This window comes from Micromesistius poutassou, assembly GCF_964030765.1.
Source record: "Micromesistius poutassou genome assembly, chromosome: 14".
Lineage (NCBI taxonomy): Eukaryota > Metazoa > Chordata > Actinopteri > Gadiformes > Gadidae > Micromesistius > Micromesistius poutassou.
The window spans coordinates 4,651,044-4,679,018 of record NC_140284.1 but is presented as its reverse complement, the minus strand read 5'-3'; the positions used below and the strand labels follow the sequence as shown (position 1 = coordinate 4,679,018).

General features: G+C 46.9%; 1 protein-coding gene across 1 annotated transcript; it reads right to left on the bottom strand.

Moving 5' to 3' along the window:
- Positions 1-6: 6 nt before the first annotated feature.
- mgat4a (alpha-1,3-mannosyl-glycoprotein 4-beta-N-acetylglucosaminyltransferase A) lies at positions 7-27,591 on the bottom strand. Its single transcript, XM_084479004.1, has 17 exons — positions 27,466-27,591; positions 26,488-27,192; positions 17,922-18,089; positions 17,067-17,207; positions 12,047-12,180; positions 11,592-11,638; positions 11,000-11,113; positions 9,915-9,990; positions 8,079-8,193; positions 7,678-7,808; positions 7,370-7,477; positions 7,136-7,210; positions 5,851-5,969; positions 4,307-4,385; positions 3,641-3,701; positions 3,102-3,214; positions 7-2,549 (listed from the first exon to the last, which is right to left on the bottom strand). The coding sequence occupies exons 2-17, from the start codon at positions 26,579-26,581 to the stop codon at positions 2,523-2,525; spliced, it is 1,602 nt and encodes a 533-aa protein (XP_084335130.1). The 5' UTR covers positions 26,582-27,192; positions 27,466-27,591; the 3' UTR covers positions 7-2,522.
- Between the last annotated feature and the right edge of the window lie 384 nt (positions 27,592-27,975).

The following is a 27,975-nucleotide window of genomic DNA, read 5'->3' as shown; positions in this document are numbered from 1 at the left end:
TTGTATCAACTATTTTCCTTTATTTCAAAGATGTCCATGACAATTCATGTCCAAACCATTGGCAGACACGCACACACGCACCAACGCACGCGCACACACACACACACACACACACACACACACGATGAAGGCACATGAACTGATGGGGAGGAGTCAGGCATGTGAGACCTGGTGAGACCATATATTTCTCTTTTTGTCCTTTGATCAAAGGGGGTCCATTAAGTGTTACTCAGAAAATCCTTCTTCCTTTGTGTGCGTTCAGTCTCTGCCGGAGGACCGGGAACAGAGATCAATGTGTGGGGATTGTTTCGGGAAGTCTTCCTTCCTCCGAGCCATCTCTTCTACCTGTGAGCAGGTCATCCTCTTCATCCGACGCCCGAGCCACACACAGTGTATTCGGTGGCGAGGAGAAGATGTGGCCACTTCAGATATGGAGACACTGAGGGGGACGCATGTGGTTGCCTTGACCCGCGGTGGTGAGGGGGTGGAGGGGCCCAGTCTCACAACGAAATGAGTCCAGTACAAACGTGCTGGATAAATGTTGAAGCGAGCATGAATGGTTAGGGGGAAAAAAAATCTGTTCCAAATTGTCCTTTGGGGAAAATGCTCAGGCCAAAAGGCACTTTCCCTTATCCCTGGCCCCATGTTTGTACACAAGCATGATTCTACCGTCAAGTGGATTAGTAAAAGAAGATGAAAAATGATTGAAATCATGACTTTACTTGTAAATAGGTAGCTTATATCTTCACAATCTGAAAAGCTTCCATGATACCACTATTTACAAGCACTGCAAGGGAATGGCACATGTAAACAAAAAAAGTATATATAGAAAATAACAATACAATAGTCAAAATATCGTGCCAATCACAACACCACATCACCGGTTTGTTAAAAATAAAAGCATGCCATGATATAAAGGGGACAGGACAGTTGGGGTGATTCAGAGCTGGGTTCTTTGTGCAGCAAAAACAAATAAAGCCAGTGCATACCTCGCATTTTTTTGTGGTCAATCTAAGCCTCCTTTTAACACAATGTATTGTGAATGATGAAAGGACTAGTCACAAACACACCTGAAACTATATTTTCACTGATTATTACTGCACTCTACCAACGAAACAGGCCGAAAAGCAGAGAAACAAATTTTAATAATTCTGCCAAGGCCATTTCCAAGAACCTGAATGTAAGGCACAATTTCCTTTGTACACGTTTTGCGCAGATCCAGAACTGCTTTGTAGAGTATGTCTAAACCCCTTTAGTTCACCTTTTAGAATGAATTATTGTTTAATTATTTACAGGTTTGGCTGGAGGTTGAAACAAAAAAGAATTACAAAAACAATACAAAGCAAGAATGAAATGAAAAAAATACAGCAGTTAGAACAGAGCTATGAAAACCAGCAAACAAAAAGATAATCAGTCATGACATGGGCTGCTTTGAAAAAGACTCATAAAATAAGCTTAAAACTATCATAAACACTTCTTTATAGAATTAAAAAATATATATTTAAGCTCTTGTACAAATCAATTTTTTTTACTTCAAATAAATTAAGTCACCTTCATAGATCGTCGTAGTTGTACAATATATCAATATAAGCCTTTAAGAAAACAACACCAGGACAATGTCTGGGCAGTTTGCTCAAATATGACATTCAGGTCACACACTACCCACGAGGCAGATTGTAATAAAAGAACGATATGGATTTCTTCTAGTTTTACCTAATGGTCTGGGAATATTACCAAGGAATGTAAACCAAAGGCAATTTGTCACCAATTGACTTCAGCCAGGATAGGGAAAATTTGGCGCATCCTGATCTTATTTTAAGATAATCCTGATTCTTTTCTTGGGACTAAATTACTTCCCTAAAAGATGTGTAAAAAAAATGATTTCCTTTCCATTTCCCCCTGCTACAAGCCAAGTTTCTATCGGGACCGGTGAGCAGGAGGCCATTTGTGATGATAAAATTCTGCATTACATCTGTTGTCGAATCATTTATGCCGCAATACCCATGTCTGCCCATAGGTGGCGACCGCATCAAGCAACCGAATAGGGTCTAAGCAATAACGTCAGCCGCCAGTTGATTCGTTCTGCTCCGATCGACTTTTGTTCCAATTCGCCAACATTATGTGATTGCGTCCAAAGCTGATTAACACCGTCTTCTGAAGAGCCAGAGCCCGGTATTCAGTAGTACTCACATTGAAACATATTGACTCAGAGCAACAGAGAGTTGTAAAAAAAATGTGGAAAAAAAATGTGGACTGGGGGTAAAGTTGCCAAATATAGACATGGAAGAGCAAAATGGCAGCCGTATGACAGAGAGAGGGCCGAGAACCAACAGCGAGAACCGAGAACCGCGAGAGTGAGTGACGGCTATAGGTTTCATCTGAAAGGCTCAAATATACACTCTAGTGGGCTGTGATGATGTCACCGCTGGTTACCAAGACGCCCAAGGGCCCAAGTCAGCCGCTCCATGGACATAGAGGCCCCGGAGATCTGTGATTGATGTGCCGCCCCCAAAAAAAGTCTGTTAGCCCGCTATCCTCTTTATATGGATCTGCAGGGGAGAGAGAGACAGGAGTATTATGGGATAGAAAACCCACTGACACCACACGAGCGGGAAGCAAGAGCCGTGCCTGAAATGACATATTGACCATTATCATCGTCTGGGTGCAGTTTCCAAACTCTAAACATATCATTTGCATAAGTTTTAGGGAAGGAATTAGGCATAAACTAAAATAACCAAGGTGTAATGACCCATGAGACCGTGTGAGCCAGGCCACCTGGAGACGACATGGTGACACAAATGAAGACAACAATGTATCATACTAATATATATATATATATATATATATATATATATATATATATAAAAACACCCCTATCTGTATTATACATACTATATCATATATTCAAAAGTTATGAAGTGATAGTTCACATGTGGCATGATATACCGCCCCATACCAAGGTTAATAAAGTTGTATCTAATCTAATCTAATCTAAGGTAAAGCAACGGGCTAGGCGTGTAGGACCGGGCTAAACCATGCACCTAATAGAGTACCTTGTTCAACTACAGGGAGAACAGTGTGCACAGTGTGTTTGGGTTTACCTCACTGACGATGGCCCACACGGCAGAATCTCTGCGGACGGACAGACGCAGTGCCACTATTGGATTAAAGATGGGATCTACTGCTCCTTCAGCCACACCCTTTTCAAACTGACCTGGGGACACACACACACACACACACACACACACACACACACACACACACACACACACACACACACACACACACACACACACACACACACACACACACACACACACACACACACACACACACACACACACACACACACACACGTCATGCTTGCTCAGCATAGTCAATTAGATAAAGACCATGATCAATAGGTATGCGATGGTGACTCATCAAGGAGGGACCACGCAGAAGAAAAAAAACCAAGGGAAAGTTTGCAACACGGATCCATTTGACAGGTTGTTTCCCAACTCGTTATCAGGGCGAGGTGGCTGTGTAGTGTGACTGCATTGTCAATACGTTCGCTCCCGACACATTATGACCTCTGATAAGGTTTGGTGTGTGGGTGCGCGTCTGCAGCGTGACTGAGTGACGTGGCTGCTGAACCGACCTATTCTGTAGAAGCGGTCATCAGTCCTCTTGTACTTCTCTTTCGCCTTGACCGAGGCTTCCTGAAAGAACACAGAAACCAAAGCACAAGCATGCACGTTCAGCATCGCTTCTCCACAGCGAGCCATGGTCTGGGGGTTGTGATCAATAACATCAATCCATACATGGTGTGAGCCATGCCAGGGCGGAGTCAGGCAGATGGGATCAATAATCAGATCTTGCACGATTCAGAAGCACTCTTTGCTCACGGCAGTACCGCGGGTGTGTTCAAGGACAACGCCGGTCGGGGTGATGGTACCATCGTCACATCTCTCCTGGCTTCACTGAGACAATCGTTACCGATATCATTTCGCTAAAATGACCTGGCTGTTGCGATTCTGCCCCAGAGCGTTAAGTGTGTGCGTGAGGTCTGGCGCATGAGTCTTTCGGACTCGATGGGTGTTACAAGTACTTTACAAAATGTCTAAATCATAAAGACCAAAGCGCTCTAGTGCTATTGTTAACATTTGGCAAGCGTGCTCACACCATATGCTCTAAGGCACAACAAAAGAAATGTTCCCAAATTAATCTGGTATCGGATGTTTTAAGTGGAGCCAGGAGAGAGGGTACTGATGGTTGGATCACCCAGGGCCCATGTGGTCCTTTGAGGCTGATTCTGGGTTCTCACCGAGAAGGGCAGAACCTCCACCGTGGTGTTCCTGATCCGGTCCCCTGGGTGCTCCTGGTTTCCGCTTCGGAACAAGAACCTGTCAATCAAAACCACAGGCATTTAACTATAATACACAAGATGAATGATATACACCGCTATACATAAATGTGATTTTTTTTTTTTTCTATCCATCTACATCTATAATATTTTTGGTAAAGTGTGCAAATGACAATACAGTCCATCCCAGCCCCTGGATTTGCCAGGGGCTGGGATGTGTTCTCCCAGACAGAGGCTGGGTCGCTGTGAGGACAGCAGCCTCTCCCAGCCCCTGCAGACAGGACTCTGCGGTTCCTCTTTATATGGATGTGAGCTGCCCTCAAACAGACAGGATGAGACAGACCACACCATGCGAGGGGGGCAGCTACCGATGACTAGAAAAATACCAATGACTAAAAACAAGAAGCCATTCTTGAACAAAAGGCGCTTGAGCCCAGACATAGAGGCTTTATTGACACTGTGACCAGATCAAGCGACCTGCTGCTGACGCAGAAACTGAGTTGTTCAGCGTTTATGACGTTCTTTAACCAAATGAGGTGGTGCGGTTTGCCAGGTCGATATCATACTGCTGATAAAACATATAACCTAGTAATACATTGCTGTTATATTAATATTTTAGTGCTGGTTGCTGGCTTTATAGGCTTGACATATAGGCATGACATATAGGCATATAGACATATAGGCTTTATTGATACTGTCACCAGATCAAGCGACCTGCTGCTGACGCAGAAACTGGGTTGTTCAGCGTTTATGACGTACTTTAACCAACTGAGGTGGTGCGGTTTGCCAGGTCGATATCATACTGCTGATAAAACATATAACCTATTAATACATTGCTGTTATATTAATATTTTAGTGCTGGTTGCTGCAGCGTCATGCGAATGGAGTGAGTGAGCTTCAGTGAAGGCTCTCTTCCGGTCCACCTCCGTCTTCACGGCCGGGCTGACCAGAGCTTCATTTGGAAGAGCGCTTCCCCCACACCACCAAACATTAACAGCCATATCTTCTCGGTGTGCGTGTGTGCAACTTTCGTTTGGCACACAGCCAAATTCATATCCTCTATTTCTTTCTTCATCGCCCACCATCTCTCTCTCTCTCTCTCTCTCTCTCTCTCCCTCTGTGCTCTGCAGTGAGTGGGTGCTTGGCCTCGCAATGCTTATTTTAGAAACCTCTCATTAGCACCGCCTTATCCCCAGAGACACAGACCAGCAGGAAGAGACGGTGGATGTGTAGCCAGGGGTGAGGGGAGAGTGAGAGAGTAAGGGGAGAGAGTAAGGGAGTGAGAGTGAGTCAAATTGAAGAGGCAGACGACAGAAGCTGGACGATTTCACCGTCAGAATGTAAAAAAGGTACACGTGTGCGTCAGCGCTCCCCTGTGCCTACGCACCGCAGACAAACACCACACGAGTACAATGCAATACAATCATCCGCAAATTAGGAACGGGGGCATCGCTAACACAACAGGTGATTTGCCTGCACAGGGGGGGGGGGGGGGGGGAGCCTACCTCTCTATGCTGACCGGTCTGTCAAACTTGAAGAGGACGTAGTCTCCGGCCGTGGGGGTGACGGCCCAGAAGAAGTCCTCTCCCAGGTAGGTCTTCTCCAGGGTGTGGCCCTGGTACACCTGGAACACACGTCGCGCACCGTTGCTTTTTGAACCCCTTCCCACAGTGCCGTGTATACTCATTTATCAGTATGGTCACTTATTACAATTTCTGCATTATTGCTCCCCACGTCTGCTGGTTAACAGTCATGAATTTTCTAATTTGCTACGCTTTCTTCCGCCTGAGTCGGTTTCAGGGATTGGTGGAGTGTTGCTCCGACACAAGCCAATCACAGAGCGGACGGCGGTTCCGTAAGCCAAGGGACGTCGCTCTCTCGCTGGTTACCGGTTTGAATTGTGAAAAAAAAAAATCCAACTTTACAATTCCTGAACACGCATTGGGAACACGCATATAGCACGTTGTGCTACAGTGGAGGAAGGATACGGTCATGCCTGGAAAGAAATATAATAGAGACGCACAGTGGGGGCGAACGAGGAGGCAGCTGCTGCTGCTGCTGCAGCTGGCCGCGTACCGAGGGTGGTGAAGGATAGCACCCACCCCTTCACCAATTGCTAGATATTTATTTCAGTTCATTATGTAAAAATGTTCCTTTCATGATAAAACTCCTGCCACGTGCCACGATGTCGTGGGGCTTCGCAGATGGCTCACGATGGCAATAGGGAGCCGCGCCACATGTTTTTTCTCAGGCAATACCGCTGGCTGTATTTTTATTGCAGCAAACACACGCCTGTCCAAAAGAGGGTGCAGCTAGCATCCGTGAAATACAATTTCTTATCTGGCTGCTGGCTTATAAATGGGCTGCAGTCTGCTATTTTCCCATAGTTTAAGAGGAAGAGGAAGCGAGGAAAGGCAAAGATGTTTACTGCTCGATACGAGCTTTGGTCAAACAGCCTTAATCCGCAAATTGAAGACGGGTGATGCCGGGAATATAGCTGTAAATGGTAAATGGTCCTCATTTATATAGCACTCTTATCTCAGTGTTGAGCTTCACCCATTCACGCACACATTCACACACCGGCGGCGGAGTTGACCACGCAGGGCGACAGCCAGCTCATCAGGAGCAGTCAGGGTGAGGGCGTCTCGCTCAGGGACACCACGACGACACTCCGCTAGGAGGAGCCGGGGATCGAACCAGCAACCTTACGGTTACCAGCCAACCCGCTCTACCTCCTGAGCTAACGCCGCCGCGTGGAGCTGTGGAGGCGTACCACGTTGTTTTGCTTACCTTCATCGAGGTAGACACTTCAGCCGGCGGGTTGACGTGGATCTTGTGGAGCAGCGGTTTCAGGAAATCTTTGTCCTACACAAGCAGTCGAGGGGAAAGACACACATCTTTACGGGAAGAGGCGAGCGTGGTGAACGTGCCAAGAGGAAGTGATCTAACCAGGTACTCGCAGATAAACAAAATGCTTTCGACATGTGACGACACGTACAAAGAAAAAGCGGGACAGAGGCTCACCGTGAGCTTTTGAATCTTTCCAGCGAGAGAAGAGTGGAGGCCCACGTGCTGGAAGAGCGACGGCCTGAACCGCACCCGCAGACTCGACTTCTGCCGCTCACAGTGCTTCTGTTAAGGGGCAGAGCGCGGCGGTGAAGGTCAAGCTGCAGCAAACAACAACACTGTCGCCCAGATATGACACACACACACACACACACACACACACACACACACACACACACACACACACACACACACACACACACACACACACACACACACACACACACACACACACACACACACACACACACACACACACGACATACCGCATCCTTCTCAGGATTACAGACTTTGACCCAGAGAATGTGGTCTAGCAGCCAGTCGATGGGCTTCTCTTTATAAAACATGAAGATGAACTCTACGATGAGGTTGAGGTCCGGCGCCTGGAACATCTTTCCTGGAAGGCAGAAGAAGAAGCCGAACCGGTTACGGCGGTCGGCAGAGTGTGCAATGTCTCTTCAAAATAGTCACTGATTTAAACCGCAGATAACCAAGAGTTCACGTGACAAATGACTTGGTCCAGAATGTACCAAGAGTCTGTTTATAATGTCGGTGGCTTCAAGTAGCAACAGGTGTCATTTTTGCTTCCACGCCATTTTCTCAATGAAAAGACATTCCATACTAAAACTACTCCTGAGTGCGTGCGTGCGTGCGTGCGTGCGTGTACCAATGAAGCCCAGCTGAGAGAACTCCAGGATCATCCAGTCCTCAGAGGACAGCTGCAGGGCGAAGTTCTTCATGGTAGAAAAATAGTTGGGCTTCGCAACAATGTCGTCTTCCATCTATGGGGCAGAGGGCTTCGTCAATGAGGTGAGGGTGTGATCCCAACATCACAACAGAGGTTTAGATCACAGATAGATAAACAACAATACATTTGACGTGTACACCAGTGTCAAAATGTATATATCACCTACAATGCCGCTTAAACAAATCACAATCCCAAACAGATGTTCAAGTCAGACCAACTTAAAGTTGGAGGGAAGGAATTTAAACAATGAAACAAATCACACAGTATAGGATATGTTAGGATAAATTGTCATAATATTTCCTACGTATCAGATTGTGAAATTCGAAAAATGATCAAGCATTTTTCTCTAACGCTGCTGTAACCAGGTGTATATGCCACTTGCCGACCGAGCCATGCCACACTGGTTGGGAACCACTGTCCTGTTCCACCCCTAACCAGAGTGACCAAAGGGACATTCGTTACAAGAACGTCTGCACCATAGGTGAGAGAATGCGTCACTGAACAGAGCTGAATAATTCAGATTCAGAACAGGAATGAAGGACGGCTGGACACATGTTATTAACCGTTTGACAAACTGGGGTCTGGAGACAGAGAGCCACGGGAGAATTCTAAGAGGATTAGGCAGATGCCAGGAATAATCTTGGCTCTGCATCGGAATATGCTTTACACGCAAACAGGGCATTTTGTGTCAAACACAAATCCATGAGGAAATGTAGCATGATCATGCTTGTTTTCCAAGTCTGAAACATATTTTGCCTCAAAAGGGCATGTGTCAAACTTTGATACCAAAATAGAAGGGGGGGGGGAACATACGCGGCAAACTCCAGGGATTCCGAAATGTTGCTATGGGAACATTGATTTGTTACTGAATCATACCCAACCACAATGCTATGTGCACAAAAACCGTTGGGTTGAGACTGTTGAGCCATGAATTCTTTCACATAAAATACACTTTCCAACATCTACGTCCACCAACCACATCTACTGGCTGTGGCATAATGCGGTGTGTAACCAGAACAGCGCAACAAAGACCGATGGCTTATGCTTCCAACTTTACCGTCCAAAACACGGACAATTACAGAGCAACACTCTTGTTATGTAAGGGATGATGTGCAGCGAGCTGGTCATTATCGCAAATTAACCCTGGCAGGGGAATACAGTACCCGGACTTGAGGTGGGGTTTTTGAATCAGCGAGTGAAGGGTTCAACAAAATCGTCGGGTTTGTGGACTACTCGACTTTGTTCGTTCAATTACAGCGTTCTACGAACCGTTATTTCTGAATAGCAGACCACTGCTCTGAACAACAGACTGTTGCTATGGAGGCTATTTCCAACCGGAGAATCTAAGTGGCTAAAGTCTTGTTTTAGCGGAATCAATGAAATGTCCAATTATCGATTTCTTCAGCGAGGGTGACGGGGTAGCCTTCGGTCTGGGTTTATTTAGAAATGAAGACAGGCACGCTCTACATTACCCCTCACTTACATCATATGACATCATCTATTTATGGTAAAATTGCCGAAGGGAGGCTCCAAGTGGCAGCAGTGTGCAGTGGGTTCAAAACACACATGAGTCAGACTACATTAGATTTGCAATTGCTCCAACCAACCAGATTCACTTAAAAAAAAAAAACACAGTGCCTACATACTCAACACATCCTAATTGCACCGATATCTTTAACAACGCAATGTCGGCCTAGTCTGGGCAGCTGTCTTCCACTTGTGCTTCCATCGTCTGATTGTGCTTGTATTGCGTACCTGTACATAATACACTCCTTTGCTGACAGCGTACATCATGAGGAAAGAGTAATCCAGGTTCTGTTTGGTGCGCCACCTGAAAACAAAACAGTGTGTTCCTACAATTACCATTTAACACCGTTAAAACGCCCCACTATTTGCTCACCATTGTCTTTCTGAATGTTTTCTGTGCACCATAAGCATACAACACACAGAACACAGAGTACTGAATAGATTTGGCTCTGTACAGCGTTTAAACAAACAATAAACTGTTGTCTTGGTGCGCGTGGGCTTGAGCTCCGTAAACACAGACAACCTACAAAGAAACGCACACGCACACAGCGTAGGATGTCAAAGTGTTCGCCCACACACAAGAGCCAGGTGGCTGGGTGGTGCTGCTGTTTCACATGTGGGAGATAATCAGACTTGTTCATCATTTAGTCATTGGTGCGCATCAACACACACACGCACGCACGCACACACACACACACTTGTGTGAAACAGAAAACACTTAGTCATGCGTCCGTATTTCCATACCGACGCACAGATCTGCATGCACGAACGCTGGAACTTGAGCGTGTGTGCAAACAAATACAGCTACAGAGTGGGCTGAGAGCAGGCCGTGCGTCTCAGCTCACTGCGTGCACTGATTCTTAATGAGGACAGTAGTTGGTGGACTCTGAGCATGAGCTCACAAAGGGAAGATCCACACACAGAGACACAGACAGAGAGACAGAGAGAGAGAGAGCAAGCAAGTGAGCGAGATAAAGCTGAGAGCTGCGGTGGATGACCCTGAGCTGACTTTGAGGAACGCCTGTGGAATACTAAGCACAGAGGCAGCCTACCTTAGAGCCCTCCCCTCCTCTCCCTCTCCACCCGCTCATGACTCATCCCTCCTTCATTCACTGCAATCCTGGTCACCATCCTCATGCGTCTCATTCCCATCTGCCCCCTGACTCATTTCCATAATGACTCTTATCTGCCTCCCTTTCTTCTTCCTCTCTTCCTTCCTTCCCCCCCCCCCCCCCCCCCCCCATCTCTCACTGGGTGGCTGGGTGGGTGGGTGAGTTAGTGGTGGGGCGGGGCGGGGTCGAGGGGAGGCTGACCTGACCCTCTCCTTGGAGTCCCCGAAGGTCTCCTTCAGGTTGGTGAGGTCGGGGTAGTAGGCGGCGGGAGGGGAGATGAGCTCCAGCAGGCCCGAGCTGAACTCTGTGGAGAACCTGGGGGACGGTGGGGGGGGGAGAGCGTAGGAGATTAACAGGAAACTGCAGAATAGCGTCATCGACCAGGGGTTTCCTTCACAATGCAATAACAACATGCTCAAAGCGCCGTGGAAAGAATAATTTGGTCGATAAAAAAACAACAATAACGTGATAGATCAAAGTAACCGATATCTAATCGTACAAAGTTATTTCCTGACACGTAACAAAAATACTGCCTGTACATTTCTGTGGAAGAGGTGCATACTGGGAGGCGTGGCTGTGTGTGTACACTGTTAACCGGTGTCATGTTAGAAGATGGTTGTGTGTTGTTATATGTGCTTGTTTAGGTTTTGGATTACCTACTGTAGTGCCTCAGGGTTAGTGGACGGGCAGGACTGTAGTTTGTGTTTATGTGTGCGTTCGTGTCGGTGGATGTGAGTATACGAGTATACGCCTCAAGTTTGGTGGGTGGGTGGCGAGTTGTGTGTCCACTCACTCTTTCTCCAGTCCGGCCACCACACTGTTAACATAGTCCACATCTGTCTGCAGAGACAACGCAAACACAGACCCACACACAGCTTCAGGGAGTTGAACGAGTGTGCAAGCAATGTGTTTTTGTTTAGTTACATTTGAGCGTGTGTGTGTGTGTGTGTGTGTTCGTAGTCATTGGTACACACACACACACACACACACACACACACACACACACACACACACACACACACACACACACACACACACACACACACACACACACACACACACACACACACACACACACACACACACACACGTAGAGAGCGAGCAGAGAGCAAAGGCAAGCGTCTGGGACCTGCAGAGTGTGACAGAGTGTGAGAGTGCATGTGAGAGAGTGAGAGTGCATGTGAGAGAGTGAGCGGCAGGGGGGCCTGTGTGCTCTGCTCTCGGACGGCGCCCAGCCGGCGACCTCACCTCTCCCACAAAGACGATGATGACACAGTCCAGCTTCTCCTCCGGCGACAGCTTGTCGATGAGCGAATGAAGCGTCTCGGCCAGGTACGACTTCACCTTGCGCCGCACCGTCGGGATCCCCATCACCATGGAGACTGCGGAGAGGGAGGCAGGGAGGGGGGGGTTGTTAGGACCACGCTCCGATGGGCCGACCACAGACTGAGCCGGTAGAACACGCCATAAAGAGTGTTGTCACACTTATGATTAGCGCCGCAGCGGTAACATCACCACGGTGGAAACACACACACACACACACACACACACACACACACACACACACAGACACAAATATATAAATATAAAATATCATTTGAATCCCTAAAAATAACCATGGGTCTGAAAGTGGAAAAGTAACTTCTGTGACTGCCTTGCCAAGCGCGGTATAGGATGACGTAATGAGCAAGACGGTATGCTCTTAGCTTAGAGTCCTAGCTGCCCAATTGGTACTCTTAAAAAAACCACAATGAACAGAACACAATGAAAACAGTAACCGGCCCAAGCAAACAGCCCCCCCCGCCCCTGGAAACCTTTTTTTTTTTTTTTTTTATAAACAAGAAGAACAAAAACTGAAAGAACAACAGGTGCAATGCAAGAGGTTGTACTCTGACAGATCACTGGAGTTCAGCTGCTCTGGGGAAAAAAGAGAACAAGAGAGAAAAACAGACACGGAGGACCGGAGAGGGAGAGAGGGAGGGGGGGAGGGAGGGGAAGCTATTGTCGTCTCCTTATCACTTCAGATGCAAGGGATCTGAAGGGGGTTATACACAGTTTTACAGACAGACAGTCTCTCTCAGAGAGAGAGAGGGAAGAAAATACAAAAGAAAACCTCTGTACCAGAGATGGAAAGCTCCAGCCGTATGGGACTGAATCTGACCCACTGACAGACAAGGATCACTTTCACTGCTCTGTGAGTGAATGTGTGTGAAGCAGGGAGGGAGCAGGGGGGAGAGGGAGAAAGATGGTGACCAGAGATGGCTAGAGTAAGGGAGAATGGATGAATGAGTACACACACACACACACACACACACACACACACACACACACACACACACACACACACACACACACACACACACACACACACACACACACACACACACACACACACACACACACACACACACACACACACACACACACTCCCGTCATCCGATACCCGTCACTTGTGTGCTTTTTCTTTGGCAGGAGAAAGGATAGGAGTAGACGGCATCCTTAAGTTACTCGTTAAGTACCAGCATGAACCCTTTGCATTTTAGAGTCTCCCACCTCCTTGATGCTCACACTCAAGGCTTCATAAAGCCATGGCATCAAGAGTTTCCTATGCAAAACATGTCTAGTTTGAATAACAAACCAATTCTAGTCACAGGAGACGTATCCTGTGGCCAATGTATCATATGTTGTCCACCGTCTATGAATACAAAAAAAAAAAAAAGACGGAACGCATCCCAGCCATGACTTTAGAGGTCTGCAGCTACCCTGACGTTTGGGCAGCCTGGCCGACGTTAGCATTTATGTGACGTAAGGTTGAAGGTCGCTAGACAAAAGCAATGCTTACCTACTGTCTTTTCGATATGTAGGCTAGCATTTTAACGTTGACTTAAGGGCGTGTGTGTGTGTGCGTGCGTGCGTGTGTATACATGTACATGAATGTGTACGAGGCATAAAACAGCATAAACAGCTGTGACATACATGCAATGATGTGCAGGGAGGGTGCGAAAACAAAGTTTAAGAGGTGGTGGGGGGGGGGGGGGGGAGCGCTCCAATCCTCCAGACCACTCACCGCAGCGTGGAGAATCTGTCCCCATTTCATCGCTTTGTGTTCCCCAGCGCTGCGAGCCATGCAGTGTAAAGCATCGCCCACCACTCTACCAGCAGCAGGAAAGTAGGTCGAGGATAAAAGCAGTGTGGGAGGAAGGCAGCGAGACAGAGACTGACAGAATGAGGGAGGGCGGGAGACAGCCAACAAGTGAGGATGTATGCAAACCACCACAGCAAGGGGAGCTCTGACTCCAAACGGCCCTACCCTCCCCATCCTCTCTCACTCTCTCCCTCACGTCCCACACTATCCCCGCTCGGCCATCTCGTGTCCTACGCACAACTTGAACTTACTCGACAAGGCAAGTGAAAACAACTGATTTTATAAACACCTGCACCACCCAGCTTTTGATGGATTTCCCACTGAGCTTGTCGAATGTCCACAATAGAATTGAGACGGGCCGAAATCGTGGGCATACTGATCAGATAATAGTGATGTGACAAAGGAACATTGTCACCATGCTCACCATCCTTGAACAACAGGATTAATTTGACTGCATCCGGTCACATGAAAGCTGACATGAAGCCTTTATAAATAAAACATAGGGCCGTCGTAGGAGTAACAGCAGAGCAACAGTCACACCACTCCACTGTAACCAGCAGGCCAGATGCACATTTGTGACATTAGCGACATTTCCCCTTAAAGCACCAAATAGACCAACAAGGACCTCTGATTAAATCCACTTTGACGTTAAGCCACAGATTAACAAATGCCTTGTGAAATGAAACAATCACTGCTTTAATATCTTGATGGGTACACGTTTTATTTTAGAAATCGCTCCCAAAATAATCTGTCAACGGTTGTGTGATTTACCGCCTCGGGAACCATGACAACCAGATGATCAGTTATTGTTTTCCAAAAGAGAGAGCCTTTTACAGTAACGCTAACACAGGCCCCTCTGTAGGACTAAATAACTTGTTTGTTTTCAGCAGTGTTGGCCAAGTCCATGAAAGGATGTTTTCTACTTTTTAAACTATGTATTAATGAATGTACAGAAAAAGAAAATAAGAAAAAAAAGAAAAAAGGATGAGTTTGGCGTGTGGTTCGTGTTGGACAGAGCCAAGTCACATGCCTGCTTGTTCCCTCCACAGATGGCTGCATTGATTAACTTAAGTGTAGCTGCCGCGAGAAATGGACATCTCCAAAAATGTGACTGGAACGTCATTTCTGTAAGTGAATAACGATTAGTACGACCCGGGAAGCAAAATATAGGTACGTGAATATGCCGGCTTTGTGCCAAAGCAAAACGGCTTCGGCTGTCAAGACCAGGCAGTATCACACAGAGCTTTGCCCTGGCCCATACGTTTCCTGTAATCTATTATTTGATTTAAAGTGTTTAGATGTGCTAATTGCCATGGCTATAAATATTCGTGTCCGATAGTCAAGAGTTGAAAGCGGTATAAAAAACACAGATTAGAGGCCAGAAGGGGGCGTCTTTAAAAATGTATGTGGGGGTTTAGATGCATGCTAGAGGAGCATCTGGCCCATTGATTTCCAGTCCCACCAGAGGTCTGAAATAGCCTGCTGCTGCTTCACAGGAAGCACTGTCCCTGTGAACGGACAAGACGCAACATGACTCAACATGACCACCACCACCACCACACTATCCTGCTGCTAGTCCGCTCCTAAGTTTGAGGGTTCAGCTTCCAGCCAAAGTGTACTGGGTTCGAGTCCCAATGTCTGCAGCCTACATGTGAGGCATCCTCGAGCAGGATGCCTCACCCCTACCTGTCATTAATGACATGCGTCTGAATTCACTGCAAGACGCTGACACAGGACTCTGAATAATGACCAAAACAGACTTTGCATTGATGTAAAGCCTGTGTAGACGGGCCGGCGGGCTGAGAGGATGTGGCTGGAGAGGAGCAGAGTGATGAGGCGAGAGGAGAGATTATCCCCTGTTGCCTTTCCCACTCTCTCTTTCCTGTGAGAATACCTTCTACCACTCATGGTTCACAGCGCTTTAATGGGAGTGGAGAAGCTGCAATAGTGTTTACTTCCCTGCTACTCCTCCTCATTTGTCTCGGACCCCTTTCCCTCACCCCTCACCCCTCACCCATTGTCACTGAGCATCAGGAAGTACCCGTTTATGGACCACCCCCCTTTCTGTCAGCGACAGTCCCCATACTCACTCTGTCACTCTGTCACGCAGCCAGGCCCCTAATCCTCTTAGAGAGAGCGCGATATGGCCGGGGCGGCCATGCCAAGTGCAACACTGTGCAAGAGCTTGAGCAGGGGTTCGAATTGGAGGACGTTTTTTTGCAGAATAAATTAACGGAGGGAATGAAAAGATAAGCGATTGGGGCGGAAATGAGATTGGAATGACTTTTTTTTCAGGACCAGAGGAGATTCAAGACAGCAGACTTTTTTTTTTAATTCTTTGACAGCCACTACTTATTCCTGTAAAACGTTGAGTGGTGAAAGTTTAGCCAAGTTTAGTCTTCCGTCTAACTAGTAAAAAGCTACAAGATGAAACCGATTTGTATTAATTACCAAGTTAATAATATACTTTTGCTTATATACTTATACATTAGTTAGGTTGCATTAAAACATTGATGTATTTAAAAATGCTTCAATAAGAATAAATAAGAAAGCTAAGGAAAGCTTCCAAGGAACCAGTTATTTTGAAACAGATAAACGCCCACTTTATTGCTGCAGTGATGCTTCCTTAACACATGATGAACCTCTGACTGAGGTACTGTGGTGGATGGACTCAACCCTCTAGGCGGGGGTCAGGGGGCATGATATTAACAGGACACCCTGCAGCTACATGAACATCTTCTCTACATATACCAGACATAAACATTTCAAAATCAAAAAGGCTGATTTTTAAATTTATTTTATTTTATTTTTTTGCTATTTCCCCCATGATTTTATACCGAACGGTAGCCGTCGGTTGACTCTGATAGTGCACCAATGTACGTCGATCCCCAAGAGAATGAATTGGGAGGTTTGATGTACGGCAGAAACCACTGGAAGGCATGCGGAGAAAGCGACGGTTCACTCCAACCGCGAGGCTCCCACCGGGACATGGTTGGCTCTGTTGCCAACCGAGTGTCACCCGAGGTCATTTACACGGCACCTGTTTGGCACGCTATGAGCCTGCGTGCCCCGGTCCCCACCTGTGTGCGAGTGTGTCTGTTGTGATTGTGTGTGTGCGTTTACCTCCGGTGCGTCCCAGGCCAACCTGCACTGCGGGCTGCAGACTGCCCTCATTGTTGAGCAGGTGAGGCAGGTGGTGGAAAATGTTTGGAATCTGCAGGGGCTTCCGGCTGGAGAGCTCCTTCAGCAGCTTCTGAGTCTCATCTGCAAGCGGACGTCAACGACAGGTTAAACGAGGTTAATCACCCCCCCCCCCCGACTGCATGCCTCAGAAACGAGTGAACGCTGCCTCTGGCTTGACAATAACGATGGCTCGTTCCTCCGACGCGGTGCCAGGACGCATCTGACGGTAATCTAAATGTGGGCGCCGGTGAACGGGGCAAGCAACGCCGGCGGGCATAGAGGAGGCAGAATAGTAGGGGTGTAAATATTAATCGATTTGTATCGATTAATTGATTATACAGCCGACGATTCGATGCCAATCGATTCGTCCGCAAGACTCAAAGAATCAATTATTAAAAATAAAAAAAAGATATACAGTATACATATTTTTTTTTTTTACAGTGAATAGGTTTAGTGCCACACTAGACCTGCACAGTGAGCACTAAAGTGTGTATAGAATACTGTTTCTGTATTCTCAATAAAAGGCAAATGATACATTTTTATTATATTATAAAAATATTGAGTATTGAATCGTATCGTGGAGAATTCCGAAGTACCGGAAATAATCAAAACGTTGGTTTAAGACATCGATATCGTATCGAATCGTCATGAAGGCTCCGATTTCCCCCCCCCCCCTACAGAATAGACAGACTCCATTAAGAGGAACACAACTATGATGCGTAACACCCTCCAACCCTCTCTGCCTGGCGTCTCTATCATCACACTATCATCGGTATGTGTGGACGCATGAGTTACCGGAGAAGTTGGAGATGGCGTCCTTGCTGCCGTTGGTCTCTGCGATGGCCCGGCGGAACTGCTCCAGGATGTTGTTGAGCTCCGAGGAGCGCTGGAGCGTCCGGTGCTCCGCCACGCGGAGTCGCTCTCTCAGGGCGTGGAACTCCCGCTGGGAGGCTACCAGTTTCTCTATAGCGCAGCGGAAGGGGGGGGGGGGGGGAGAAAGGATTTGATTAGAGATTTGACTGTAGCCGTTAAAACCCCAATGCCACACCTCAAGTTCTGGTAGCCGAAACAAGGTCGGCCGTTCCTCAACAGCGAGGTCTTTCTGGAACTCCCCAAGCGTGGCTTGTGTGCAAACTGCCGGCCGCAGTTTGCACACACCACACAGCCTTTACCTTCGTGTGGTTAGAACCGTAACTGCCCGGGTTAATCTAACCACTAACTAGGCCTACTGCTTTTTTTTTTGTACCCAGAGGCAAAAATCAAGGCAGCTTCACATTAGTGTTCTGGCAGTTTATCAAGTTCTGAGAGCGATCCTGGCTGGCAGAAGAGTTTGAACAAGGCTCCCATTTTCTTTATACTGCTTGAAGTGTTCCTATGTTAGAAGTTTAGAAGTGAGAAAGGGGCATCCAAATAAAACCACGGTTGATGTGAACAGAACAGCCCCACACACACCACTCTACTCACTACAGTATCGAGTTTAGTTAGGGCCCTCTTGTAGGCTTGTGTGTGTGATATGGATAGGGGGGCATGCCTGTGCATCTGATCTCCCCCATTTTGCGGGGCATAGTAACCATCTGAAGACCCTTTCCCTTCCCAACAGCAGTCCCGTCATCTCCTCCTCTTCCCATCTCTCAGTGCGTCTGAATTCCGCGGCTCTGTGTCTGACTCGGTTGCTTTTTGTGCGGCCACTCAGCCTCGCCTGGCCGCTCCGTGCACATGCTGGCTGTTGTGACAGGTGCCGTCGTTGGGTTCGGGGTCTCGTGCAAAGGGCAGCTTCACGGAGAACAAACAAGACTTTCATCCTTGCGGCGGCCTTTGATTGCCAGAGCCCCTGCGCTGAGGGTGAAACCACACCTTTAATCCCGCTGAGAAGGAATGGGGCCCCGCTCCGGGAGAGGGGAGGAGAGGTCCTCTCGTAACAGGATGCCAAAACAATAGCATTGTTTTCTGTTCAGGCGAGTTGTTATCCCCCGCCCTGCTGTGTAGACCGAGCCTACAGTGGAACTGAAAACTACAGAACTGGAACTGAAAGCCTAGCAGGTGAATCCAGCCCCACTCTCCCGTCTCCCTCCCGCGTTAGACCTAGGCCTGGGCGACATGGCTGAAAAGACATATCACGATGTAAGCCGATCACATTGATCGATAACTATTGATAATTTGAATGACATAAAAAGAATAGGAATTACCATGCTGGATTTAAACACTTCTGTGTAACACTTTATATGACCTTCATTGATAAATACTCCAATGTCGATACAACAATGAAATACACTCAAATATTGTAAATAAGTATGGAACCGTGCTGCTAGATTCGGTGGAACAGTCTCTTACCGATATACAATACGATAATTAATAGTTTTTTTGCCCAGGTCTAGTTAATCCCTTATGCGACTTCTCTAAGCAAACGGGTAAACACCACCACCCTCCGCCCTCGGGGATTGTGGAGAGTGTTTGTGCCGGAGGGCATTGTTAGCGTTGTTTGCGTTGTTAGCGTTAGGGCGTCTCTTTACATTCGACAGTCCTGCCTCAACTTCGGAACACAATTTAAACGTTAACCTTCAAGCTGTTAACCTTCAAGCTGTTAAACCGCCACCGCGGACAAAAAAACGACCCGCCTTTGAACAACACCTGTAATCCCGCCAGCCCGTGCTCCCCATTGAAGTCTGTGTGTCGCAGGAAGGCTGCAACCTCAACAGTGCAGGCATTATATCTGGGCCAATTAGATAAAAGGGCTGAGCACAGCAAACCCATTTGCCCATTAGCCCTACCTGTGATCTGGATCACGTCTCGAAAATCTCATTATTCTCCTCCCCTGGTCTGGCTGCAGACGAGGGTAAGGTGGGGGGGGGGGGCAAAGTGGCTGTCAACCTAATGCACAGCCGAATCCTCCTCTGCACTCACCAGAGCCCTCTTAACAACGGGCTCTCCACATCCAACCCTCTGCATCTCTCTGCCCATCCCTCACCTTCTACTACCCATTTTTGCTCTTCTCTTCTATGCGTCTACTTCAAACCGCCCCATGCTCCATCCCTCCCTCTCCATTTTCCATTCCCCCCCCCCCCCCCCGCCCTCCGTCCACCACCCCCCTCTTTCAGCCACACGCCGCCATTTTGCTGTCCGGCCACCTCCTGTGATGTGGCACCCGCGAGGCGTCAGCCCTGATTGCTGGCCCCCATACACTCCTGTGATTTATGAATGAGGAAGGAGGTGGTGGGAGGGGCCAAGGCATGCCATGGAGGCAGCCGTGACCGCAGAACCCCCCTGCCCCTCCCCCTTCTGACAAGGCCTCTTATTTATGAATGTGTGTACACATGCGCTGACGTGCACACACATATACACAAAAAAAAAAATGCATGTGGAAAATCCCCACCTACCCCTCTACCTCAACACCTCAACCCCCCCCCCCCCCCCATGAAAGGGAGCCGTGTTCGCTGCCATCACAAACTCTGAAAAAAATAATAATTAAAAAAGGTGCAGCCTTTCTTTCTGGAATGAACGACAGGGGTCGACATCTAATTGACTAAGAGGACCGGTTTTCTGTAACGATTTACTCAATCTCTGATTTGTGAACAAACCCATGTCTAATCTTATAAAGAGGAGGATGTGTGCTGCTAAATCCATCCATGTCAATAACTTACTATGAAGAGGAAATATAAATCTATCATTTGTCTTCCGATTTTGACATGCATCAAAAAAGACAAATGACTGAGAAAGTGAATGACCGAGGTTCTCTCTCTAGCTCCAGACATTAATGAATGACTTCCTTACCGAAATCCCCACACCTCTCAGTGGTTCATGTAGACTGCAAGAGATTCTGGAAAAACTGGGTTAGTGGTTCAGAAAGGTGTCGCCATTTTATGTACAGTTAGCTCTAACTCATGGAGGGGGAAGTCTACCAAAAAGCAAAACGTTCTGGCCGTAGCAGCCTTTAAATTCACCCATCTTTGTTAAATGATGTTGGCGTCAGGCATCTGCTGCCACACTGCAGTGAAGTGAGCAACAGGGGACTTGCAGGCAAACCACTTGTGTGTTTGAGCATCTGCACAGCTCTCCAAACTGGTGCACCTGCCACCCAATGCGGTCTGCCTTGAGCAAGACAAAAGTGTTTACACGGGCCATTATCTTCAGGTGGGCCAGATGTTGCCGAGAATGAGCCGTCAGCACAGTTTTCACGGTTACGTCTTACTCCTAAAGCACATGGTTTAACACGTGGCACTGTTCCACCTCACCGGCATTCAGAACTTGTGGTGGTGACCGCTCGCTTCAACTTTAAAGTGAACCTTTGACATGTGACACGTGATATTGGACCTTGATCAAGCCTTAAGGATAACACTGATCGCTTTTTGCATTTGCCCGGTTGAGGGATCTGGATACTGGATAGTTTGAGGCGGGTAACGATACCATCTCATTGTGATGTAATATACATGAAAAAGCCAACTGGAGAAGAGTTAAACATCATCCTATACCACCACCACCAAACAAGTGTCTGGCTGCTGAATCTTCAACTTCAAAAGTGCCACTGTACATTACATACATTTTAAGGACTAACTAATGACATAATTGCTACAGTTTGCTAGAGTTCTGGCAACTGGAAGCACAGCACCGAATGAAAAATATTCATGTGGAGATTTACAATACAGTTATCGGACAAACCTCCTCCACCCGGCAAAAGTTACCGTGAGCTAGGTAAAAACAAGCATGACATCACTTTGGGGTCTTATTGCACACGCAGACAGTAGTAGTATTGATCTGGACTGGTATATTCCAACGGAGGGAATGAAAGCCGATCTCAGGCCAGGTGAGTGATATTCCCTGGGGAAACACTGTGCAAGGGAAGAAAAATACACTGCTGGGCACGCACCATCTCCTCGAAATCTTCCTATTTCCTGATTTAATTTTTGCCCAAAGTGCCTTTCCTTATTCCCTGTATGCCAAACTGGGGAATGGCATTCTGAAACCAGGAAATTGGTTCACAACAAACCATAAGAAAATAAGTGTGATTTGGTTCTTTGGGATTTGATTTGATTGTGCCAAAGAGCAAAAGACACGTACGTGTGTGTGTGTGTGTGTGTGTGTGTGTGTGTGTGTGTGTGTGTGTGTGTGTGTGTGTGTGTGTGTGTGTGTGTGTGTGTGTGTGTGTGTGTGTGTGTGTGTGTGTGTGTGTGTGTGTGTGTGTGTGTGGCAAGCTAAAGTGGTGGGGAAATACGATCACATTATCGGGGAGAATGCTAAGCCGGGACACTTTCAACCAGCTGTAGTCATCACTATTGAAATAGCAAACAAAATCTGCTGTAGAGGAAGTGAGAGGTACTGTATACTGTGGAGAACTAGAAAATAGCTTGAGGTTAAAAAACTTAAAATAAACTTCAATCTACAACTTCCATTTACATTTAGGGCATTTAGCAGACGCTTTTATCCAAAGCGACTTTGGTTAATAACGGTTAATACACGCCGACGGCGGAGTCGACCATGCAAGGCGACAACCCTCTCGCCAGGAGTTGTCAGGGTTAAGTGCCTTGCTCAGGGACACATCGACACCAGGAGGAGCCGGGGATCGAACTGGGTTACAAGTCAACCTGCTCTACCTCCGGAGCTGTTTCGTGTTTTCCATCCGCCGACTGCACTGTGAGATTTGAGAGGCTCACTGCAGACCACAAAGGTCGGACACCCCCCTCCCAGCGGCACCATTCGGGCCCTTCGACTTGCCCCTGTTCCTCCCTGTTCCTCCTTGTTCAAACGGCTCTGCCAGCACTTCCTGCTCTGCCTAACGGACTATGGAGACTCATTCCAGTTGTCTTTGCATTTGTGAACTATCAATCATTTTTTCCAACCCCACTCTCTGTGCCACAGTGAACTGACCACGTCTTCATAAGCAAATAAAAATGTTTTCGGACAAGAGTGAAAGCTTTTGTGAATATGCTTGGCAAAATCAGGCATTAGTTAATACATAAGAGGACACCCACACACCGGCAATTGAAAGATTTATTGAAAAGGACCACAGAGAATGCCTAGCCTACATAGTCTTTTGATGTCCATAGGGAGAGGCAACACTTCCTCATTGTCATTAAAGATTAAATTAAATTACAAATTCACATTGTTCACCCAATCAAATTCCTTTATTTAATAAAAAGTTATTTTGAATAAATATCAAACAACTGAACGTTTTTAGTACTGACGTTACCCGGCTACACTTGCAGGCTTATTTCCCGTTCCTCTTTCACAAGGGAAGACTGTGACAGGCCAACACACAGCTTGCTTGCACTGATATAGTGTTTTGTCACTTCTGCACAATCAAATCAATACCCAACTGTTTTACAAACCCCCTATGGGAATCACTGCCAGTGTCAACACATGTAGAATCAGTGTCATTATAGGTAATCGTGCACATTCACTGCGCACCGAAGCTCCGTTCCCAGTCGCAATAGAAAAGGCACAAGCACACGTATGGAAGAATGACATCCAATTATCACACACTCCTGCTTACACTGCAAATGCATTTCTTCCCAGTTCCCAGATAAGACTTTACCCAACAGTAGGGGTGTAACGATACACTCACGTACCGAAAAGTGACTTTTGTGTATCGTTACACCCCTACCCAACAGGGAACAACATTTTATGGCAAACAATGGACTGTGGACTAGATAATTCTGACCACATACAATTGAGGAAGACGTACTAGACTCTAGAGCATTGTGTAACCGAGGCCATGAAGGAAAGCATGTGAATGCTTGCATGACATGACGACTGCTGAAATAACGAGCACGCGAGACTGGGGGGGGGGACAGTGCAAAGGCTGTGAGTGTAGATGGGACACTACCTAAAAGGCTGCTAGTCTAGTGTCAGTCTACTGCGTCCCGTTCCCTTCACTGATCAGCTGATGTTGCTCTTCTCCGTGAGTCACATGACCTCCCCCCCCCCCATAGACCACTTTGCACTCTACTGGCCGGTTGCCTACTCTCAACTAAATAAAAAGAATGGAAAAAAGCCAAATACATAAATCCATTACAAAAGGCGACGTGCACCCAGACATCCGTCCCATTGTAAGTCCGCTCCGTTCCAAGGGCAAAGAGAAGTTCCTCTCCACAACAACTACCCCACCGCTCCCACCCTTCTGCCTCCACACGTGTTCCCTTCCACTCATGTTTCCTGGGCCATACCCACTCATTTTCTTGCGCTATTTTAGGGACCCATTGTGTTTGCCTATGACCAACGTAGACCGGGAAACAAATGGTTTCAAGGGAGAAAAACGGTCTGGACTGGGGAAACGGAACAGTATCGTATGCCAGGTTGCTGTTGACTCAAGCAAGCACAGCCTGTCAGTCTAGGATCTGCCATCTAGGAGTGCCATTGGAGAAGTCTACTGCAATGGTAACTTTCAGTCATTTAAAAAGCATCATCCTTCATCGTCCATCATGCCAGTCAATGCCATGGGGACAGAGGTGGCACAATAGAGGACGGGATACGTTTATGACAAGAGTCCTACTCGACTCATTCAAACAACAGTCAAATGAGAAGAAACAAGACAAGTTAGGGAGGATGCAGGGAATTAGTCCTTGGGCTGAGTATTTTGGACACACACACACACACACACACACACACACACACACACACACACACACACACACACACACACACACACACACACACACACACACACACACACACACACACACGAGGACTAGTGACTCACATTCATGCTAGTACGGCGAGCATGAATGAGAACTGAGACTGAATGGACTGCTCTAAAACAAAAGATTATATAATAGGTCAAATGAGGAAGAGAAGGAGATGCCATTCTATCAATGGTATTCCTACAGCAGTCTAAAACTCCTACCTACACACACACACTAGTGACAATTGTATATGCAGAAGACTATACAAGTTGAGGATAGAGTTTAATTTTTTTTCAGCATTGACAAGTCTGATATTTTGGTTATCCTGAAGGATAGCTTTTATAATGCGTGTTCCTATAACTTATGACCAATCATGACATCACATCAAGACACTTTTGGACAGAGAACTGCACGTGTCGGCTTGTCTTTTTACAAAACAAACACCATATGACTGTCTGAGATAGTCCAGAGTTCAGATAAATAACTATACATCTTGAACAAGAAGATAAATGTTTGTTTCTACAAGACCACTGTTGCAGTCTGGAAACAGTCCAATGTTAATTGTTAAAACCGACATTCCTGTATCTGCCAAAGTGAATGCACATTGACAAACTACGGTATACACAGAACAAAGCTATAGTTTGTGTTTTTACGCTTTTACCGTTACCAAAAAGCCATGTCACATTTACTTGATGATTTGCTTCCAACGTTACGGCCTGCGTGTTGTCTACACTCGGCCTGTCCAAACACAACAAAGTCATGGAAAGCAGCATCGCCGGCTGTTGTTGCAATACTTCCCACAACCATGGCGACAGAGACAAGACTAATTGTTGGCTCAAAGTTTAACATTGGCCGTATTGCCAGGCTTTTATCTCTGCAGCCTTCCCGTGGACAGTCTGGTTAGTTTCAGCAGGTTCTGAATCCTCTCCGACCTGCCCTTTATTATCACGGTCAGATTTTATCAGAGCCTGTTGGTCTGCTTCAGAAGTGGTAATACTCAAAGCTTAACAGTTTCAATGAGTTGATAAGGGACGAGGCTGGTGCTTTGGAATGTACCTAAAAATGTCAAATGTATTTACACTCGGCTGATAAGTCACTTAAGTCTAGACTAGGGCCCAATCACCAACTTGACCCTGGGAAAGGGGTAGAGCATCAGCCAGACAGCCAGGTGTAACAGACAACTTACCAAGGATGTTGGACCAACATGGGGAATGTAATGTTCAAGATTAAACACCAGTGTTATCCGATAGGGACTAGTCCAATTACGCAACTGCTTCCAACTGTGCTACCCGTTGCATTATGTTTATGGCGAGCGTCACATTATGCATAATCGACTAGTTATAGTCGATCAATTAGAGCCGAGCTGTCAAAATTGAAAAAGCCATGATGTCTACATTTTGAATGCTCGCAAAACTTAAACCGCAACCTTATCTTTAGTCAAGATAACCTAAACTATCTTCTTAGGAAGGTCTATTATGGTTTGAGGTGTTGCTACATCGCACTAGGTATTTCAAACGGATGCAAAGATAACCGAGGGGAGGCTGAGAGGATAGCTGCAGACTTCCCATGACATATCCAGATATTGTCATTAGGCGTACATGGCGCTTCTGTCTCAATGTCGGTTTGATCATCGCAGCTATCCGTCTCAACCAGCTAGTAGTCGAAACAGCCTGCATTGGAACGAGCTGCCACCCATCTCAATAAACACAGATCTAGCAGAAAGAAGAGTATGGGGTTGTTGTGCTTACCTTTGCCATTCTGCCAGGCTGTGTACCAGGACAGGCTGAGAAACGACGTGAAAAAAATAATCGCAGTGGCAACCGTTCCATTTCTGAGCCTCATCTCATTTCAGCGATCTCCTCCACGACACACGGGGACCCCGGGCTGCCGTGCCTCTCTCACCGCCTTCAGGACGTCAAGCCGGGCGTCGGTGAATGCATATGGTGGCCAGTGAAATGCCCCTGGGTTAGTAGCGGCGAGCAACAGTGGAGTGATGAATATAAAGAACTCCGGATATGTCCCCCGTGTGTGTGTGTGTGTGTGTGTGTGTGTGTGTGTGTGTGTGTGTGTGTGTGTGTGTGTTAAGTCTTGTGTTGTTGTGGTAGTAGCCGTGGGGGTCTCTGCCGTAAAACCAGGAGGGCTGTTGCCTAGCTGCTCCTGCGCCTTTCCAGATCAGTCACGAGGCATTGGCAGTCGAGACTCCCGATGCTTTTCGCAGGCTTCCGTGACGCGCGCTACTCGCATGGCCAGGGAGAGAGAGAGCCGGGAGGAACGACACACCGCTGGACGTCAGCACATGACAGCCTCGACAGACCTCCTGCTGCTATGCATCCACCCCACGACACAACACAACACCCCCGTTGGCCCACAACAGGTTTGACAGTTACTGGGCTTTGGCGTCGGCTGGCTCACCCGGCCGGGGTCGAGTGAGAATGTATCCAGAATGTATCCAGCTTTGAAAGAAAAAGGAAAGCATGTGAGTTGAGAGACAGACGTCAAAATATCAGCGGACAAAATAAGTGTTTCACGCGATAAATGAGGCGCCTCGTCTCCAAACAATACCAATTTGCTGGAGTTTCTAAGTTCACTGAGCTAGAGTAACGTTACGCATAGCATGGACGCTAGTCATTGCAGCATTTCAATGGGGTCCTTACAAAAAAAAATTAACAACTTGGCGGAAGTGTACGTTGCACGGCGTTGTGGATTGTATCCGATTTTAAAATTACCTTATTAAAAATACGACATGACAGCAGGAAAACCGAAATCAATTTAGCGTTTTATAGTGAAAGCGTCTGCCTTTTCCAGATGTAGCGTCACAAGTCACAGATCGCTGTCATTGGTCTTCTGGTGGGTGCGTTAGATTTAATTTCCTACCCAGGAAGCGTAACGACAGCAGCTGAAGCAGGAGGTACCTTTATTCTTAACTCCACCTCCCGGTTGACACGCGAAACTTATTCATCTTTGGAAATGTGTTGAATCCATACGTTCAACGATTGCCATTCTTCAGTTCAGTGTGATCATTTGTTTACTGAGTGGAATCCTTTAACACAATCATTGAATTTGTATCGCATTACGGTCAGACCATTGCAAATCGCATACTCTAGTAGAGACATGTATATTTACCGCAATGGGTCAAATGTAGCTTTCTAGCGCCATCTTGCGTTGGCACTGTGAAATCAGCAAGCATGTCCAATGACGTTATTCCAGATATCCTCGTGTCTTGAGATTGGATCCGT